The following is a 17,044-nucleotide window of genomic DNA, read 5'->3' as shown; positions in this document are numbered from 1 at the left end:
AGGGGTATACAACAGATCAAGCAGGTATTCCATATATATAGAGTACTCAAAGCTTGAGAATAGATTCCCAAGCCCAAAATATTAATCGTTGATTAATTTGGTAATAATATTTTAATTTGCCACGTCATTTCTGCAAGTGGGATGTGCTAGTCACGATTTTGTTGTTGCCTACTTTGTTGTCGTGAATTTAGAAGTACCAAGTCTATGGCTTCCTTTGTCTCTTCGTTGTCAAGTCCAATTTAAGGAAAATATTAAAAAGGATATTTTTTTTTATTTGGAAATGGAATTTGAATATAATTTTTTTAATCAATATATATATATGCACACACATTATTTATTGAATCAAATATTTGAATGTATTACTACTATTATTTGATACAATTATTTGTGAAATAATTGTGAAAAATAACCAATCTCATAAATTCATTTCAAAAATAACCTTCAATAATATGTCATACTATCATATTATCATACTAAATTAACATATTACCTTATAATCAATTATAATATATAGACATATTATATAATCATCAATTATGATACGTTAGTATATTACTTAAGCGCCACGCGATATAAACTGATAAATGATATTTTCGTTAAATTAATAATTAATCTTAGAGTTTGTTTAATTCAAAATAAAAATACAAAGACTTATTTGATTTAAAATAAAATTATAAGACTTATTTAGTTCAAAATAAAAATACAAAGACTTCATTAAAACGTAATAAAAATATAAAGATTTATTTAAATTTTTTTAAAATATTTATAAAAAAAAAACTCTAACTAAATAGTTTGTCTAATCATTTTAATAGATATGTAATACTCAACATCTCACATCTGATGTGAATATGATTGTTAAGACCTATATAACAATCCAAGTCCACCACTACTAGCAACTTGAGCTTGAACTTTTAAAGACCACGTGGTTTAGGCCCAAAAAGTTACTGGACCAGTGGTTGGACTTAGATTGTTACAAACGGTATCAGAGCCTACGCCAGTCCGATATAAACTTCTTGGTTCTGTGAATGTGATGTGTGGCTGGGATTGTGATGCCCAACATCCCACATCTGATGTGAATATAATTGTTAAGACTTATATAACAATCCAAGTCAACGACTACTAGCAACTTGAAATTTTTGAAGACCACGTGGTTTAAGTTTAAAAAATTACTAAACCAGTAGTTGGACTTGGGTCGTTACAAGATCCCTCCAACCAACCCAACCCACGTAATTATAAGATTTTAAAAGATAGAAGGAAAAAAACTAAACTAAATTAACCCATTCGGATAAGAAAGAGAAAACTCAGCATACACATTTTATTTTTTTGTTTCTTTTTTAACCAAACAGTATCCACATTTGTTTTATTTGTTTTTTTTTTGAAAAGTCATATATATATATATATATATATCATAAAGAGTAAAGGGAGAAGTGCTTAACAAAAATTACCACAAATCTCCACTGAACCTACACCGAGACCAGCTACAGGTGAGGTAAACAAAAAATCCAAAAGGAGAGGCATCTGTACAAAGCCACAATCTGCTCTACATACCACACGAGCCTAAAGAAACATCTAACAAAAAATCGTGGCGGATGTGGGTTGAGAAGAATTATCAGGCAAGACAAAAGAGAAAAGAGAGGTAAAAGAATAAACAGAGAGAATTAACGCTGGTGTGAATGATTGAATGCGATGTACATGGATGAGAAACGAATCTTAAAATCAAAGCAATCACTTCACCATTTACATTTTATTTGTTTGTTTTAAAAAAAAAATTAAATATTTAAATTTTTTTAAATTATTATCATAATTTTACATGAATTTATTAATTTTTAAAATAAATTATCCGTTTCAAAAAAATTTTCTGCTAGACACATAAGTCTAACTGTTAGTTAAACATTAGTGTTTTGTCAATTTGATGAAATAGTAATATTAAAAAAATAATTTTACTCTTTATTAATTTAAAAATTTAATATTATGTAAATTAAATTTTTAAATTTTTTTTACAAAAAATAAATTTCTCTTAGGTCAAGGGAAGAGAGCATTTGCTGTGGGGTGGTAAACTGAAGAATAGGAAAACCACCAGCCAACCACATTGTTTGAAAGAAAAAAAATTTTAATTTTTTATATTTTTTGTTAATGTGATTTGTATTTTTAAATTTTATAATTTATTTTAAAAAATAATGAATTTACGTGAAATTTTGATTAAAATTTAAGATTTTACTCTTATTTTTATCATAATACCATCAATGTTGGTACAAATGATTAGATGCCATGTACAATGATGAGAAAGAAACTCACATGCGGCACAGGAGCACGTGAAGAATCCTATGGTGATGAACAAGATTCAAAAGCTGGTCACCGTTGGCATGGTCCAGATCAGATAAATGTGAAGGAAATTTTTCCATTTTTGTTTTTCCAGTTCAGTAAATTTGTTCTTTTGCAGTGTGAATTTGAATGGTGCAATTTATAAAAACTATTAGTTTCAGTTGAAAATTTTCAAAAAGAAAAAAACATGACTTAATAATTAATTAGGTAAATGTCTTTTTTTAATAATTAAAGCTTGTTTATAGTAAAATTTAATTGTTTATTTCGTCCTCTTTAATTATATCATTCCTTTTCTTTTGTCAACGTGTTAAACATAATCATAAAACTATATTATCTTTCAAATAACATATTTCACTATGTCTTTAAAAATTTTCTTCATTTTATCTAATCACTCTTATCACATCAAAATAAAAATTCTCTATATAAAAATCACATATAAAGCTATATCTTTAAAAATTTTCTTCATTTGTTGCCCTAATTGTCAAACAGCCTGTCTGCACCTTTAGCTGATGCTATGCAGGTTCGTATGCATATATAGTTCCACACATCATTCCTGTTTATAACATGACTTAATAATTAATTACGTAAATGTCTTTTCTTAATAATTAAAGCTTGTTTATAGTAAAACTTAATTATTTATTTCATTCTCTTAAATTATTTTATTTTTCTTTTGGTTATTTACGTGTTAAACATAATCATAAAATCATATTATCTTTCATATATCATATCTCGCTATATTTTTAAAAAAAAAATTTCATTTTGTCTACGACTCTTATCACATCAAAATAAAGATTCCTTATACGAAAAATCAAATGCAAGTATATCTTTGAAAATTTTCTTCATTTTGTCTACGACTCTTATGATATCAAAATAAAATTTCTCTATACGAAAAATCAAACGCAAGCTATATCTTTGAAAAATTTTTTCGTTTTGTCTACGACTCTTATCACATCAAAATAAAGATTTCCTACACGAAAAATCAATTACAAGCTATATCTTTAAAAATTTTCTTCATTTTGTCTACTACTCTTATCACATGCCACATATATTGATAAAAGATAATGACAAAATTAGCTTGAATCACATTACAAATGACTGGGCTCCCTTGATTAGATTTGTTGCCCTAATTGTCCAACAACCTCTCTGCACCTTTAGCTGATGCTATGCAGGTTCGTATGCATGCATAGGTCCACAAATCATTTCACTTTTCACATTAGCACAAGTCACAAAAAGTAAATATTTACACACCGCTAATTAAGTTGCCCACCAATTTTGAAAATGCTGGACGTAGGATTTTTTTTTTTAATTTAAAGTCAATGCTGCAAGTAATTAATATAAAATTTTGATTTAGGATAAGCGTTGGTAATTAATTAAAAAACTCTATGTTGGATGCATTCCATCAACTTTGTATCTGTTACACGGTTAACTATCTCTATATAAAAGGATGTTGGGCTTCTCTCTGGAGATGGAGGACATACAATATAATTTGCCTAGAAATCTAAGGAGATTAACAAATCTCCAGCCAGAAGATCAAAATGGCATGTGCTTCCCTACTTCCACCTGCTGCAAGAAGGTATATATATTTCATTAGCTCATGTATATTACTGATCAATCAATGTGTGTTCCCATATTTATTGTTATTTTTTACATATCTATATTGAGTTTTAGTTAAAAGGAGGCATCTTTGTTATTGTATCAACCATCATATTCGCTTTATCTATTTTTTTTATTAATAATATTATTCAGTAAACTTATAATAATCATTAACTTGTTCAAATAGTTCATAAATTTCTATTTATTTATCAACAACACGAATGTCATCAATAAAGAATATATTAAACATTAATAACAAAAAATAATATATAGGATCTGAACCCTTATTTTTCTTTCCAAGGCTAAAATATATTTTATATTATTTTTTAATCAAATCTGATATTTTATTATCACAAAATTGATACGATACTTTGGCAAAAGCCAAGGGTGTGGCCTAAGAGACCAAACAGACAGTAACCCAACGAGGTTCTGTCCGTACAAATGCGCCTAATGGAAAACAGAGTCTTACACCGGAAAATATTTACACAGAATAGCACAATATCATCAGGAAGTATAAGGCAACGTCACCACCACAAGTATGCAACACAGCATCAACCCGCGAGTCACAGGAACAGAACAAACATGCGACACAGAAACAACCGAAGAGTCACCAGAAGCATAGCATGCTTGACACCAAATCATGCACAGCTTTTCAAGTGAGAAATAAAATAAATCCATAGGAAAGCCTGGGAGGTCATGCAGTAGTCAGATTCAACACCACACATAGAACATCTCACTCTCAATCCAATGTTTTTGAGTCGAACTTACAAGTTTTAACTATTAATTCAATATTTAAGTATTTCCTTAACACATAAAATTGTAACTTATTTGTATTAATAATGTTAGTTTTTTTAAAAATTTTAATTAATAATGCTAGTTTTATTGATAATTACATGGTTTTTTATTTTTATTGAGAATTGTTCTTAGGCTAGAAGGCAAGGTGGCATTGATCACAGGAGGTGCTAGCGGCATTGGTGAGTGCATTGCAAGACTCTTTTGCGAGCACGGAGCTAAAGTTATCATTGCTGACATTCAAGATGAATTAGGCCAATCCGTATGCAAAGATATTGGTCTTGCACTTGCATCCTTCGTGCTTTGCGACATAGTCAAAGAATCTGATGTCGAAATTGCAGTTAACACCGCAATTTCCTTACATGGAAAGCTTGATATAATGGTAAACAATGCTGCCGTCATTGACGACGCCAAACCAAGCATCATAGAGAATAATGTGGCTGATTTTGAGCGTGTCATTAGCGTTAACTTGACAGGCGTTTTCTTGGGAACTAAGCATGCGGCTCGAGTAATGATTCCTGCAAGAAAAGGCAGCATAATTTCACTGGGTAGCGTTTCATCTAGTGTCGGTGGGGTTGCTTCTCATGCATACACAAGTTCAAAGCATGCCATTTTAGGACTCACCAAGAACGTGGCAGCAGAGCTCGGGAGGTTTGGGATTCGAGTGAACTGCTTATCTTCCTACTTCATTGCAACACGGTCGGCTATGAATTTCTTCAAGCTGGATGGAGATGAACGCCCTCGTGTTTATTCTAACCTGAAAGGGGTTTTTCTTCAGAAAGAAGATGTGGCCGAAGCTGCACTGTATCTGGGTTCTGACGAGTCCAAGTATGTGAGCGGGCACAATCTTGCAGTGGACGGAGGTTTTACCACTATCAATCCAGCTTTTGGCTTGTTTGCGTCATCTCAGTAGATTTTCTCGTCATCTTTGATGCTTCATTGGCAGCTAGTTCCCAGGGTCGAAGCTTTTCTAGTTTTACTTCCTTGCCCCAGACGTTGCTTTGAAAAAGTAAAGTTTGTCTTTTCCTGATAAACAGCAGTGTTACTTTAGTAGATATAGTATTGTTACCATCAATAAGTAGAATATATTGTTTATAATGGCGCTGTCCCTGGATATGGTTACCATCAAAGGACTGAGAAATATAAATTTCAAGAGATTTTATGTTTTATTTTTGCCTTTTTTTCTATTGATTATTTACTTTTTGCTGTTTTTCTGATACCAAACAAAAATTTTATTGAAGCAAGGCATGTTTGCCCTGAAAATTCACAGAAATTGATATTTTACGCAACTACAATGTATCAAAATTGTTTTCTCATATTGTACATGTAAATCCTCTCAAACTCATAGAAGGGGGCAGGTTAATTAATGGAAAATGATAAGAAAAATTAGAGCCAAGCAAAAGTGATAATGTAGGATAAGCACAGGACAAAAGATTACAATACAGCTATTTTGTGGGGAAGTTCTGGGTGCAAGGTAGGTACCAATACTATCTGCAATTAGCACCAACAGCTTCGTGGATAGATTTGAAACCATCCCTCTCTAGGCACTCAGCAAGTTCAGCCTGCAAAAACAGCACAATCACAATAAGCCATACAAAATATTTAACAACAACAATAATTCATCCATTTGAGCATCGGCCATAACCGACAACTTAATGATCCCAACCCAACATCAGCCCTCCTAAAATCGAAAGATACCCCAAAAGCATACAAATTGAATGCAAAATCCAGGACTCAAGAAATATCCTTAACTTCTCTCTTAAAATGACACAGATGAAACCTGAACTAGGATAAAGACATGAGCATTTACAGGATTATGATATTTCACAAAGTCCCAAAAAAGTTACAGATCCAAATAACAAACAGGTGATGGATATGCCATCAGAGAAGACGGCATATTTTCAGTCACAGTGCATAATGTTTTATACCCTTTAGGATGTAAAGCAGAAAGAAAATAAATAAATATAGAACTCAAAAAATTAATGGAGAATACCTTCATTTGAGGAATTAAGGCAGGGCCTCCATATGCAAATGCAGTATAAAGCTGAACAAGAGTTGCTCCAGCCCTTATTTTATTGTATGCATCCTCACCACTATGTTGAATGCATAAATCAAATTAATGGTGGAGATGAAAATAATAACAATAGCAGCAATGGTGATGGCAATGATGATAATAGTGACATCATCTATATAATAAGATGAAGGTAATGATCACTCAGTATCCTGACTTTACCTGCTAATACCACCACAGCCTATTAATGGGATCTTTCCCTGGAAAAGAAGAATGCAGGTCAAACTTATAAGTTAAAAGATATGACCATTTCAAGACACTAAATCACACAGATGTTTAGAAATAGAAGATATGACCATTAAAGCCAAAAGCTCCATTACTTTATGAGAACTTTTTATTAAAATAGACAACATACCCTTGTTAGAATATACATTTCCTTTAAGACATTGGTTGACAAATTAAAGAGAGGCTTCCCGCTTAAGCCACCAGATTCTGCAGAGACTGGATTTTTATTTACAGGATCTGGTCTTGAAATGGTTGTGTTTGATATAATCTAGAAAACAGAGAAAGGAGCATGTCAGGGAAGAACAGTAAAAGCAAGAGAAACAAAAAATTAATGCACACTCATACTATTTACCCTGAACCTTATATAGAAAAAATGAAGTAAACAAAAAAGAAACTATGACATCACAGCTTCTTAAATCACACCATTATTAACGTTTAGACTACTACTGAGCAATGTTCTTTCCTTGCATTTAGAAGAAATAATTCATTGGGAATATTATTCTTTAAGAAAATACAACTTCCTTTCCAGATAAATGTAAGAACTAGAGTACAACTTGTTCCATTTGTCCGAAATGTTAGTGAAAGAACAAAATGGTCATATATGAATACAAACTATAAAAGCATATGAGTTAGAGATATGACTGAAATGCACCATCAAGTGAGAAAAGTATAATCGCATAAGACATGGACAAGAAATATAGAAAATTTTAAAGGAGAGAAAATTACCAATCCATCCAAGCGAAGGGCAAGAGCAACCTAAAATCAAAGAAAAAGAAGAATAAGAACATCATATAGGTAAGCGATGAAGTAGTATCTAAATGCAAATAGGACATACAGCTGCTATATCCTCAAGGTCTCCTTTAGACAAGTCTGGAGCAATTTTAACAAGCAATGGAGGAGGACCCTCCTCTCCCCATTGCATTTCATCACGAGCGGCTTGAACCTTTGATGAAAATGCAAAGCAAAGTTGAGAAGATCAAACTTCTGCTGTAATATATCAGAAAAGGAAGATTAAGTTCAGAGCCAGAGATCTATACCTTCTTAACAAGATCCTTCAACTGTTTCCTTCCCTGAAGCATACGCAATCCAGGAGTGTTTGGTGACGAAACATTAATAACCTTAGAAAGTTGTGCAAAAAGAGGTCAATATTATGGCATTTAAATAATTGAATTGTACGGATGTTTTAAACAAAGAAAAACTCAAGGAAAACTTCTTGTAGTAATATTACAACCCCCCCCCCCCCCCAACAAGGTTATATCAGAAAACATATTAATATTTTGAAAATTATGTATCCACCTCCCTCCTGAAAGAGGTAAGCATAGGAAATTTCAAGGGAACAAGTCATGCTAAACAACATCTTTAGATAATACAAGTTACCAATTCTATCATTTATCTTGTGTGAAGATTTTGTACTCATAAAAAACATGGAGAGGAATGAATTAACCAAAATAAAGAATATAGAACTACCAAGTAATCGGCATACTGGGATAATGTGTGAACTCCTTGAACATAATCAGCAGCAGCATCATCACTTGTCTTATTCTTTCCAAGATTGACCCCTAGAATTCCAGGACCAGCTTTGCCCCCATGGTTGGCTTCATCACTGGAGGGTGATGAAGAGCTTGAAGTCTCCAACTTCCTCTTACCATGCTGGGCACCCAATCGCTTTGCAACAGCAACAATTCCTTCACTGTTGAACCCACACCGGTTGATGATAGCACTGACGAATAAATCAAGTTAGATAAAATAGAAAATCTTAAACTCCAAACAACATGAGTTCAAGCAGTCAAATCTCTCAGAAAAACCACATTAAATTATTGACTGATCCAATCCAATGCCACCAAACAAGCAAGATCATAATTAAAAAAATGGTAGAAAGGGAGATTAGGCATTCTCACCCTTCTTGTCGCAATCTAAAGATGCGTGGCTTTGGGTTACCCTCTTGTGGAACAGGGGTTACCGAACCAACTTCCACAAAGCCAAAACCCATACCAAGTAAGCCTTCAACAGCTTCTGCATTTTTATCAAAGCCAGCAGAAAGGCCTATAGGGTTTGAGAACTTCCTTCCCCAAACTTCTAATCCCAAAATCGGTGGATCAGGCCTCTTCTCCCTAGGAACCCAACCACGAGCAGCAGCTGAAACAGCTAGTGTATGGGCAACCTCCGCATCCAAAAGCGCAAAGAATGGATTTACAAGTTTTGTTGCTGAGAATAGCCAACCACTGCCAAAATTCCATGCAATATAAGTTGATGGAAAATAGATGCAACAGGAGGATTCATTTCACACTCCGGCATTTTTGTGAATGGATCCATAAAAATTTTCTATAAGTTAAGATCAAAACATAGATAAAGGCACATTGGCAATTACGGTTTCAATGACAGGAAGTTTAAAATCCCTAGGCCAACATCATCAAAGAACCCTTACCTATGCAGATAGATATAAATGCAGAGTTTGGAATAAGTTAGCAGAAAGAATTACATAACATCTATGCTTATAGTATTTTTCTAAACCAAAACTATCATCATCTCTGATAATAAGATTTTAGATGATTTTTCAGTTACACAACTTGAGAAAGCTAGTTAAAAAAAATCAGAAACCAAGAGCAGAAGGTCCTCAATGTTTGGTTTTACTTTATGCATTCAATGATTGCTATCAAAAACGATTTAAAATTAAATGAAAAAATATAGCGATGAAAATAAAGAAATCAAAAGACAAAATGCTGCCACTTTTATAGCTGTTTTAGTAATATAACTTACAAGGGCATTTGTCCCAGAGAAGCTACTTGTTCACTTTCTGATATAATTTTCAGATTGATTTTAGAGAAACCATACAACAGTTTTCTAAATCCAACAAAAAAAAAGATCATGAGGAATTGTAGATATTCCTTTAAAATTTCTATCCATAAAAAGGACAAAAACCCTCCCCATTTGCAAAATGAAACAAGATATGACAAAATTCTTTGAGTTACATAGAAGAGATATCATTGTAGGTCCAAAACAAGTACCAGAAAGTTGCTTCATCAACAGTACTAACATAAGCTCCTCCTGCTATAATTAAGCCTATGGTGGCTCCTGTCAACAACCTCCCCTACAATTTAAAAGAGACAATATACCTTGGATTCAGAAAATAATGTCTTCGAACAGAAAATTCAAGCACACAACCAAATGAACATGAATAAAAAGTTAACGCCTCGTACTGAAAGGAAAAAAAAAAAACTAGCAATCCAATGTTTTAAACCATCCCATAGACAATTTACTATGTTTTCAAACATTCTTCTCTTAAAGTTGGTCTAGCAACAGAACCTACTTTATAAAAACCCATTTAAATCCTCCCAATCACAACTTCCAAAATACCCAGTTCCCTATTTAAAGATTAGACATTTACGCATAGCTTAGCTAAACTTTTATTGCCTAAATATTTGAATAAAAACAAAGATAAATAAAATCCCATTAAAGCTTGAAGCACCTCTTTTTTATCTATTTGATAAAAAAAACATATAACTTTTCATACCTGGAGGTAGAAAAACACTTACTTTTTTGGAAGAATGAGGGATTTTAGGAGCAGAAGTAGCAGCGGAAGAGCAATGTCTGTAAGCTCCAACGGAAGTTGAAATTACCCTTTTACGCATGAAATCTCTAAACAATTTTCCAGCTGCCTTTGTCGCCATTAAATCAAATTAAATTGAATTTCCAACACGTAGAATGCAAAATTGCAAAGAGAGAGAGAGTAACGAAGGAAGAAAAAAGAGAAACTTTTTTTTCTTAAAAATTTATTGCTTTTTGTATTGAAAAGTTGATAAGAGAGGTTAAGAGAGGTTTTAGCAGAGAAGGAAAAAGAGGAGGCTGTGAGGTTTTTGGTGTCCTTATTGAGCCCTTATTCCTCGCGCCTTCAATATACGGGGAACTGTTTGCGTGATTGCTATTTTGCTACATTTGCTTAAATAAAACCTCATAAAAAATTAAACTTCTCAAAGTTTTTTTTTATTTAGAAGAAAGGGTTCCCAAAAGTTGCAACTTTTCTACAACTAGGTTTTCAATTAACATCAAAGAATCCCAATATAATATTTTTATTCTTCGGCATAGAACTTAGAAGGGAAGAAAAAGGGTTGTTGGGTATGGCCTTGGGCTACTCTTACATGGGCCTAAGGCCCAAGACAGTCCTGAAAGGTTCAATTGCAAAGCAGTAGAGAAATCAAAAATATTATCCAGGCCTTTCTCAGGGAGGGGGAACTGAAGCAAAGAAATGGCTTGTCATCTCCTGGTGACCGACTTCACTCTCCCTCTGAAAAGCCCCAAGCTCTCTTACCTGGTTTGCCTCTTTTCTTTTCAAGACTATCTTTTTATATATATTGGCACCAAAATGCCTGCAAGAAAGCATAAAATTGTTGTCAATTTTAAAATTTTATTGTAGCTGTATTTTTCTGTTCTTTCTGGCTTTTTTTTTTTTTTTGGTTAATCTTAAAACAAGAAAGAATGTTGAGGAATGTTTGTTTATTGCTGAGGGATTCAGAGTGAGCAGCAGAAAGGAAGGTCTAATGGGTCGCAAAAAGTTTCTAGAACAATTGCTTACTATGGGCTAAAGACGCCTCCTTATAACCTTGTGAGTGATTTTTTTATTTTCCTCTTCTTTTATATTTTCCTTTTTTGTTGTTCAAGTTGAATGGAACTTTTTCCCTCATGTTTGCATGTGTATTTTGACACTAATTATACGGATTAAAACTACTTATTCTTGTTTTTTATGGGTAAAAAACTGTCTTGATATAGCAATTTGTGGCTTATTAAATGGACACTTTTCATTTCTGAACTTCCTTGACCTTAGACTTATCTGCATTCCTTACTTGTTTGTAGGACGCTTTAGAACCATATATGAGTAAGAATGCATTGGAGGTGCATTGGGGTGTGCATCATCGTGGCTTTGTAGAAGACCTGAATAAACAGCTTGGGAAAAGTGATTTACTGTATGGCTATACTATGGATGAACTCATCAAGGCAACATACAACAATGGGAACCCCCTTCCTGAATTTAACAATGCAGCAGAGGTATAAAAACTTGAAATGTTCATCTTAAATTGTTTGGTTGTATTTGATATGTGGTTCTCATTTTTTTTTTGGTTAAAATCGATTCTTGGGTCTCTATGCGTCAACTGATGAACATATTTAGTAACCATTAATGCCAGAGGTTTAATCCTAGAGTGAGTTTACATCTTTTTCTAGAATTGGATTTGCTTTCCCAAATTTCCTTCTTCTTTTGAGGAACTTTTGGTTCTGCTATGTACTACCATTCAGACGTGTGTTTGTGTGTGTTGTTCGTAGATGAAAACAGTGTGTTCCTATACTTATTTCTTTATTGATGTATCCAAGTCAAACTATGGATGATTTCAAGTTTTTATTCACATTTAGTGTTAAAAAGCTGACTTTTTACAACATTTTAAAGTAATATCAATGTCCATTGAAGTCAGAAAAATCTAACATAAAATCAACCACTTGAGCGTATAATTGCAGGTGTGGAATCATGACTTCTTTTGGGAATCTATGCAACCTGGAGGTGGGGACATGCCCAAACTTGGTTTACTTCAGCAGATTGAAAAGGATTTTGGGTCTTTCACAAATTTCAGAGAGAAGTTTGTAGAAGCAGCTCTTACCCTATTTGGCTCTGGCTGGGTTTGGCTTGTTTGTAAGTCTTTTCTCAAGTTAATTTCTGTTTGATCATTGATGGACTTGCACACATGAAAAAGAAAATAGTATTTCACCCTCCCATTGTTCCTCTGCTAGGTGCCTAGAGTCTGATTTCCATGGCTTGCACTCATGTAAGAGATAGGCATCCTTGCATTAGCCTTTGTGTTTTTTTACTAGGAGGGCTATCTGTCAAGATACCACTCATGCACATACCCTTCTTGTTGTTGCATGTATACAAAATGTATGGTGCTTCTTAATTTCCTTTTTCTCCCTTGGTTCTTGTACTCTTGTTTCTTCTTTTGCATTCTCCTTTTTTAATTCAGTACAAATCTACAATAGTTGTTGAACTACCACGTTACCACCACTTCCATGAAGTAGAGCAGTTTTAAATTTTAGTAAAAATTGTTAGTTAATCCATTAGCCCCAGTTGGTTCTGGGTGACAATAGTAGGACATATTTGGAAGATGATTTTTTTTCTTAGGTTGATTCTGTACTTCATTGTAATTTCTTTCATTTAATTGTTTCAGTGAAGAGGCAAGAGAGACAACTTGCAGTAGTCAAAACATCAAATTCAATCAATCCACTTGTGTGGGACGACATTGTATGTCAATAACTACATATCCATATCTGTAATTATTTGTGTTCATCTTAGAACTTTATTTTAATCATGTTCTCTGGCACAGCCCATCCTCAATTTGGATATGTGGGAGGTAATCTCTCTCTCTCTCTCTCTCTCTCTCTCTCTCTCTCTCTCTCTCGCTCACTCTCTGTGTTGACAGTATATTTGTTTGCAATTGCAGCATGCTTATTATTTGGATTACAAGGTATGGTACTCACTCTCCTACATCATTTTTAGTCCATTATAAGATATATTCTTGAAATCACCATTGTCTGCTTTTAAAACAGAATGACAGGGGGAAATATGTAAATGAATTTATGAACCATCTTGTGTCTTGGAATGCGGCAATGGTACGCATGGCACGTGCAGAGGCATTTGTGAATTTAGGCGAGCCTAAAATTCCTATTGCTTGAAATGCTTTGAGACCTGAAGCTCTAAGCCTGTGAGTAAATGGAATCAGAAAGCTTCTCACTTTGATGGCAGAAGTTGGCAATGGTCTGAGGTTTTCATACCTGTGCTACATTATCAAGTTGTTCAAAGCATGCGAATTCACAGCATAGCATCCCCTGTTCGAACGAAGGGAACAGTGTTGGTTGTGCTGCAACCTCTCCCCAAATTGCAAATCCTCTGCTTGTGATGCTGGTGCTGATGGCAGTTTGGCGGGGAGGGGGTTGACAAAAGCATTCAAACTTCTAAGCAAGACGTGTAAAGAAAAGTAAAAAGAAAGAAGAAGGATAGTAGGCTTTTGACTATGTGTTGTTGTTGCAAGCCTGTGACTGATACATCCTTGCCCAAAATGTTTATTCACCTAAATAAAGGAGATGGAACAATATCAACCCCTGTTTTCATATTGTTACCACGTTAATATTGAGCAAGGTCAAATCTCATTTTTTTTATCCTAATTCTGGGCAACTGTTGAGCTCAAGGAAAGCTTTTGTGGCATCGTGATTCTATCATAATTAAACAAAAATTTTATCATAATTTGAAGGTTTATTTTATCATTATACCAATAATAAAATTAGATCCTTTTGAGTAGTTGGTTGATTCCAAACAAAAATCAAAACAAGAGAAACATGATATACAATTCTAACGCCGACAATTAGATTATGGCTTTATTTATCTTTTTGAATTATAAAAATTAAAAAAAATAATAAATCAATATCAAATTATTAAAAGAAATTCAAAGCCACCGAAAAACTAAATTAGTACTTTAAAATTCTGAAATTGTTGAGTTCACTGGTAAGACGAGGGAAGATGTCCTAAAAGGAATCCATGCCGTTGCCTCTACAGCTGTAACTTGTCTTCAAAGCTAAAACGCTACCCTTTTTTTTAATTTATTGTTCCAAACGACACAGAACAACAAACAAACCGAAACAACAGTTTACAGCTTTCTGGGTATCGAGCGAAACTAAAAACTTTGGCTGTCGGAGACTCGGCGTGTCATACTTTCAGGTTTGTCACTTTCTCTCTCTTGATTCAGCATTTTAGTGAAGAATCAAGGGTTTTTCTTTCTTTTCTTTTGTCTGATCAGCTGTTGGATGAATTGCAGTTAAGTAAGTGATTGGCTCCAAAAGTTATTAAACACTTCAATTCTGTATCGTTCTGGTTTTGGAGAAAATTCTTGATTTTTATGACAAGTGAAGATTAAAAATTTTGAAGAGATGGAATGAATGAATCACTGCTTGTAATATATCTGTAATTTCCTATAAGCCAATTTTTCTCTTTATATGAATAACAGTTCCATTCCCAGAATACGTAGAACGATAGATTGTATTGTTCAGATAGAATAAGAGTTAGAAATTCAATATATTAGTCAGATAAGAAACCTAAATTAGTTGCAGTCAACTTGCTTTGAGAATGGGCATGTTGGATATTAATGATATCAGCTATGATCAGATACTGGAATTCCCTCACCACAATTGCCCCCTTGCTGACAGATTTTTTTTTTTTTATCTCCAATTTAGAAAACCATTTCACACGCAGATACAAAACAACCAGAGTAATTGTTTTTGTAATGTTTATAATATTCTCTAGTTGGTTGAGTTTATATGAATATTATCATAGCAGAAAATTTTGATGCAACGCTTGCTTCTCCATTTAGACCTACCCTGCCATTTCTTTGATGCTCTTGTTCTAATGTCTCCTTTTATGGCTCTTATGTTGGAGCTGGCATCAAATTTACAAGTGCAAAAGTGCTAGTGACTACTTCACTTTATTGGCAATCTCTAATGCTCTTTCATTTTTTGCTTTTTGCCTTTAGTTTAAGCAGAAGAGATGTCATGCTTAAAGCATCTCTGGGAAGATGTTGCAACTCAACTTTCAGTGCTGCAAATGCCTGGCGTTTTATCTTTTGCAGGTCTAAACTAAATTTTAGAAACGCTGCTTCATCACAGTTCTTCACCGAGATTGGCTAATTCTTTGCTCTAATATATCAGTAACTTGGTTCAGGGACAGAAATTGATATATTTTTATCTAACAAATGACAGAAACTTTAAGTTATACAGCCTGCAGACAGTTATCTCAGATGTTCTTGGCAATAATTTTCTTTCATAGTTCAGAATACATCCTAGCAATTGCCATTCATGGGAGATCAAATGTTACTTTCAAATCATTTCTCATCAGCAAAAATTATCTTTCTGCTATGATCCTTTCATTGCTGGAGTACTTCCTTGAAATTGTTCTATTTCCTGGGTTGAAGGAACACTGGTGGATAAGTGACACAGGTCTTGCAATGGTGGTAATAGGGGAGATTATACGAAAGTTGGCAATTATAACTGCTGGTCAAGCCTTCACGCATCTTATCAAGGTTTACCACGAGGAGCATCATCAACTAATTACTCACGGAGTCTATAGATTTGTCCGTCATCCAGGGTACTCTGGTTTCCTCATTTGGTCAGTTGGCACTCAGATAATGCTCTGCAATCCCATATCCACAATCGCTTTTGCAATTGTTGTTTGGCAATTCTTTGCAGAAAGAATACCTTATGAAGAGTTTTTCTTAAAGCAGTTTTTTGGGTCAGACTATGAGGATTATGCACTTCGGGTCCCTTCTGGGGTGCCATTTGTAAAATGAAGATTTATGAATTCCGTTGGTAGGGCTGGATTTGTCTTTCTATTAGCTTTCTGAGTAGGGATTCATTCCGACTTTTGAGATTGAAACGATTAGCAGTAACTGGAGCAAGATTTTCCTAATATTGCTGCCTCTTAATTTCCTTGTAGTTGTAGACTTTTAACGTGGGTCGGATGATGGTCTTTAATCATGGTGGGAGAATCTTCTTAGGGATAGGCGGGAATTGGCCCTTAAGTACGTGCTGGATTCACTGAGGCGTTATATTCAGGCTCTTCAAGAGTACTGATCTTAAAATCTGAAATAGTATTCTCTGTGCATTTAACTTAATTGGTATGACTGTGAAAAACCATACTGTTGGTTTTCAAAAATATGAACTCAGGGGTCCTATTCTTGTCACCAGACGAGAAAGTGTCATTCTTATGGTGATGCTGTTTATGACGTAATGTTGCTGGATTAGAATTTTTCATTCTGCTACTGATGCTGTAATAAGCCTGTAATTCTGCCAGATCAGGCCTTTTCATTTTGTGATACTGTAACGTCTGTGGATTACAGAATAAAGAAAGCCGTTGATGGCCTTATTGTTTTTCACAAGGGAAATACATTCAGGCTCATCTCTCTACATTGGGAGGGAGTTACCAAATGCCATCGCCAGGAGAGAGACAGCGCCAAATGGACA

The 17,044-nt window shown here is 34.0% G+C and overlaps 4 protein-coding genes across 7 annotated transcripts; 3 read left to right on the top strand and 1 right to left on the bottom strand.

Annotated features, from left to right (window-relative positions):
* Positions 1-204: 204 nt before the first annotated feature.
* Positions 205-5,876, top strand: LOC18608462 (secoisolariciresinol dehydrogenase-like). Of its 2 annotated transcripts, none has more exons than XM_088803374.1 (2): positions 205-224; positions 4,843-5,876. In XM_088803374.1, the coding sequence occupies exons 1-2, from the start codon at positions 205-207 to the stop codon at positions 5,618-5,620; spliced, it is 798 nt and encodes a 265-aa protein (XP_088659500.1). In that variant the 3' UTR covers positions 5,621-5,876. The 2 variants fall into 2 exon arrangements, with proteins under 2 accessions (XP_088659500.1, XP_007043243.2); XM_007043181.3 differs by lacking the exon at positions 205-224 and adding an exon at positions 3,784-3,895.
* LOC18608461 (dihydroorotate dehydrogenase (quinone), mitochondrial) lies at positions 5,597-11,006 on the bottom strand. Of its 2 annotated transcripts, XM_088803373.1 has the most exons (12): positions 10,537-11,006; positions 10,009-10,091; positions 8,902-9,225; positions 8,471-8,723; positions 8,041-8,121; positions 7,839-7,946; positions 7,730-7,759; positions 7,134-7,271; positions 6,941-6,978; positions 6,701-6,800; positions 6,190-6,269; positions 5,597-5,733 (listed from the first exon to the last, which is right to left on the bottom strand). In XM_088803373.1, exons 1-11 carry the CDS (start codon positions 10,669-10,671, stop codon positions 6,195-6,197), a joined length of 1,365 nt encoding a protein of 454 aa, XP_088659499.1. In that variant the 5' UTR covers positions 10,672-11,006; the 3' UTR covers positions 5,597-5,733; positions 6,190-6,194. The 2 variants fall into 2 exon arrangements, with proteins under 2 accessions (XP_088659499.1, XP_007043241.2); XM_007043179.3 differs by lacking the exon at positions 5,597-5,733 and having other exon boundaries at positions 5,938-6,269; positions 10,537-11,003.
* Positions 11,007-11,176: 170 nt separating this feature from the next.
* On the top strand, positions 11,177-14,148 carry FSD3 (Fe superoxide dismutase 3). The gene is made up of 8 exons (XM_018115808.2): positions 11,177-11,312; positions 11,514-11,603; positions 11,852-12,043; positions 12,506-12,677; positions 13,207-13,280; positions 13,363-13,389; positions 13,480-13,503; positions 13,586-14,148. Exons 1-8 carry the CDS (start codon positions 11,247-11,249, stop codon positions 13,709-13,711), a joined length of 771 nt encoding a protein of 256 aa, XP_017971297.1. The 5' UTR covers positions 11,177-11,246; the 3' UTR covers positions 13,712-14,148.
* Positions 14,149-14,354: 206 nt separating this feature from the next.
* On the top strand, positions 14,355-16,959 carry LOC18608459 (protein-S-isoprenylcysteine O-methyltransferase B). 2 transcript variants are annotated; one of them, XM_007043176.3, is made up of 4 exons: positions 14,355-14,750; positions 15,559-15,654; positions 15,785-16,390; positions 16,518-16,959. In XM_007043176.3, exons 2-3 carry the CDS (start codon positions 15,573-15,575, stop codon positions 16,369-16,371), a joined length of 669 nt encoding a protein of 222 aa, XP_007043238.1. In that variant the 5' UTR covers positions 14,355-14,750; positions 15,559-15,572; the 3' UTR covers positions 16,372-16,390; positions 16,518-16,959. The 2 variants fall into 2 exon arrangements, with proteins under 2 accessions (XP_007043238.1, XP_017971305.1); XM_018115816.2 differs by lacking the exon at positions 16,518-16,959 and having other exon boundaries at positions 14,361-14,750; positions 15,785-16,490.
* The last annotated feature ends 85 nt before the right edge of the window (positions 16,960-17,044 follow it).

This window comes from Theobroma cacao, chromosome 2, assembly GCF_053813885.1.
Source record: "Theobroma cacao isolate CCN51 chromosome 2, ASM5381388v1, whole genome shotgun sequence".
In the NCBI taxonomy this organism is placed as follows: Eukaryota; Viridiplantae; Streptophyta; class Magnoliopsida; order Malvales; family Malvaceae; genus Theobroma; species Theobroma cacao.
Note: the sequence above shows the minus strand (reverse complement) of the source record. Positions and strands in the feature narration are given on the sequence as shown.

Coding starts and splice junctions, on each gene's coding strand:
- LOC18608462 (XM_007043181.3), top strand. CDS start 3,858: ATGGCATGTGCTTCCCTACTTCCACCTGCTGCAAGAAG. Junction 3,896..4,842: donor CTTCCACCTGCTGCAAGAAG/GTATATATATTT, acceptor AATTGTTCTTAG/GCTAGAAGGCAAGGTGGCAT.
- LOC18608461 (XM_088803373.1), bottom strand. CDS start 10,671: ATGGCGACAAAGGCAGCTGGAAAATTGTTTAGAGATTTCATGCGTAAA. Junction 10,092..10,536: donor TCCCTCATTCTTCCAAAAAA/GTAAGTGTTTTT, acceptor TTTAAATTGTAG/GGGAGGTTGTTGACAGGAGC. Junction 7,947..8,040: donor TGAAGGATCTTGTTAAGAAG/GTATAGATCTCT, acceptor TTTTCATCAAAG/GTTCAAGCCGCTCGTGATGA.
- FSD3 (XM_018115808.2), top strand. CDS start 11,247: ATGGCTTGTCATCTCCTGGTGACCGACTTCACTCTCCCTCTGAAAAGC. Junction 12,044..12,505: donor AATTTAACAATGCAGCAGAG/GTATAAAAACTT, acceptor GTATAATTGCAG/GTGTGGAATCATGACTTCTT. Junction 13,504..13,585: donor CTTATTATTTGGATTACAAG/GTATGGTACTCA, acceptor CTTTTAAAACAG/AATGACAGGGGGAAATATGT.
- LOC18608459 (XM_007043176.3), top strand. CDS start 15,573: ATGTCATGCTTAAAGCATCTCTGGGAAGATGTTGCAACTCAACTTTCA. Junction 15,655..15,784: donor TGGCGTTTTATCTTTTGCAG/GTCTAAACTAAA, acceptor AACAAATGACAG/AAACTTTAAGTTATACAGCC.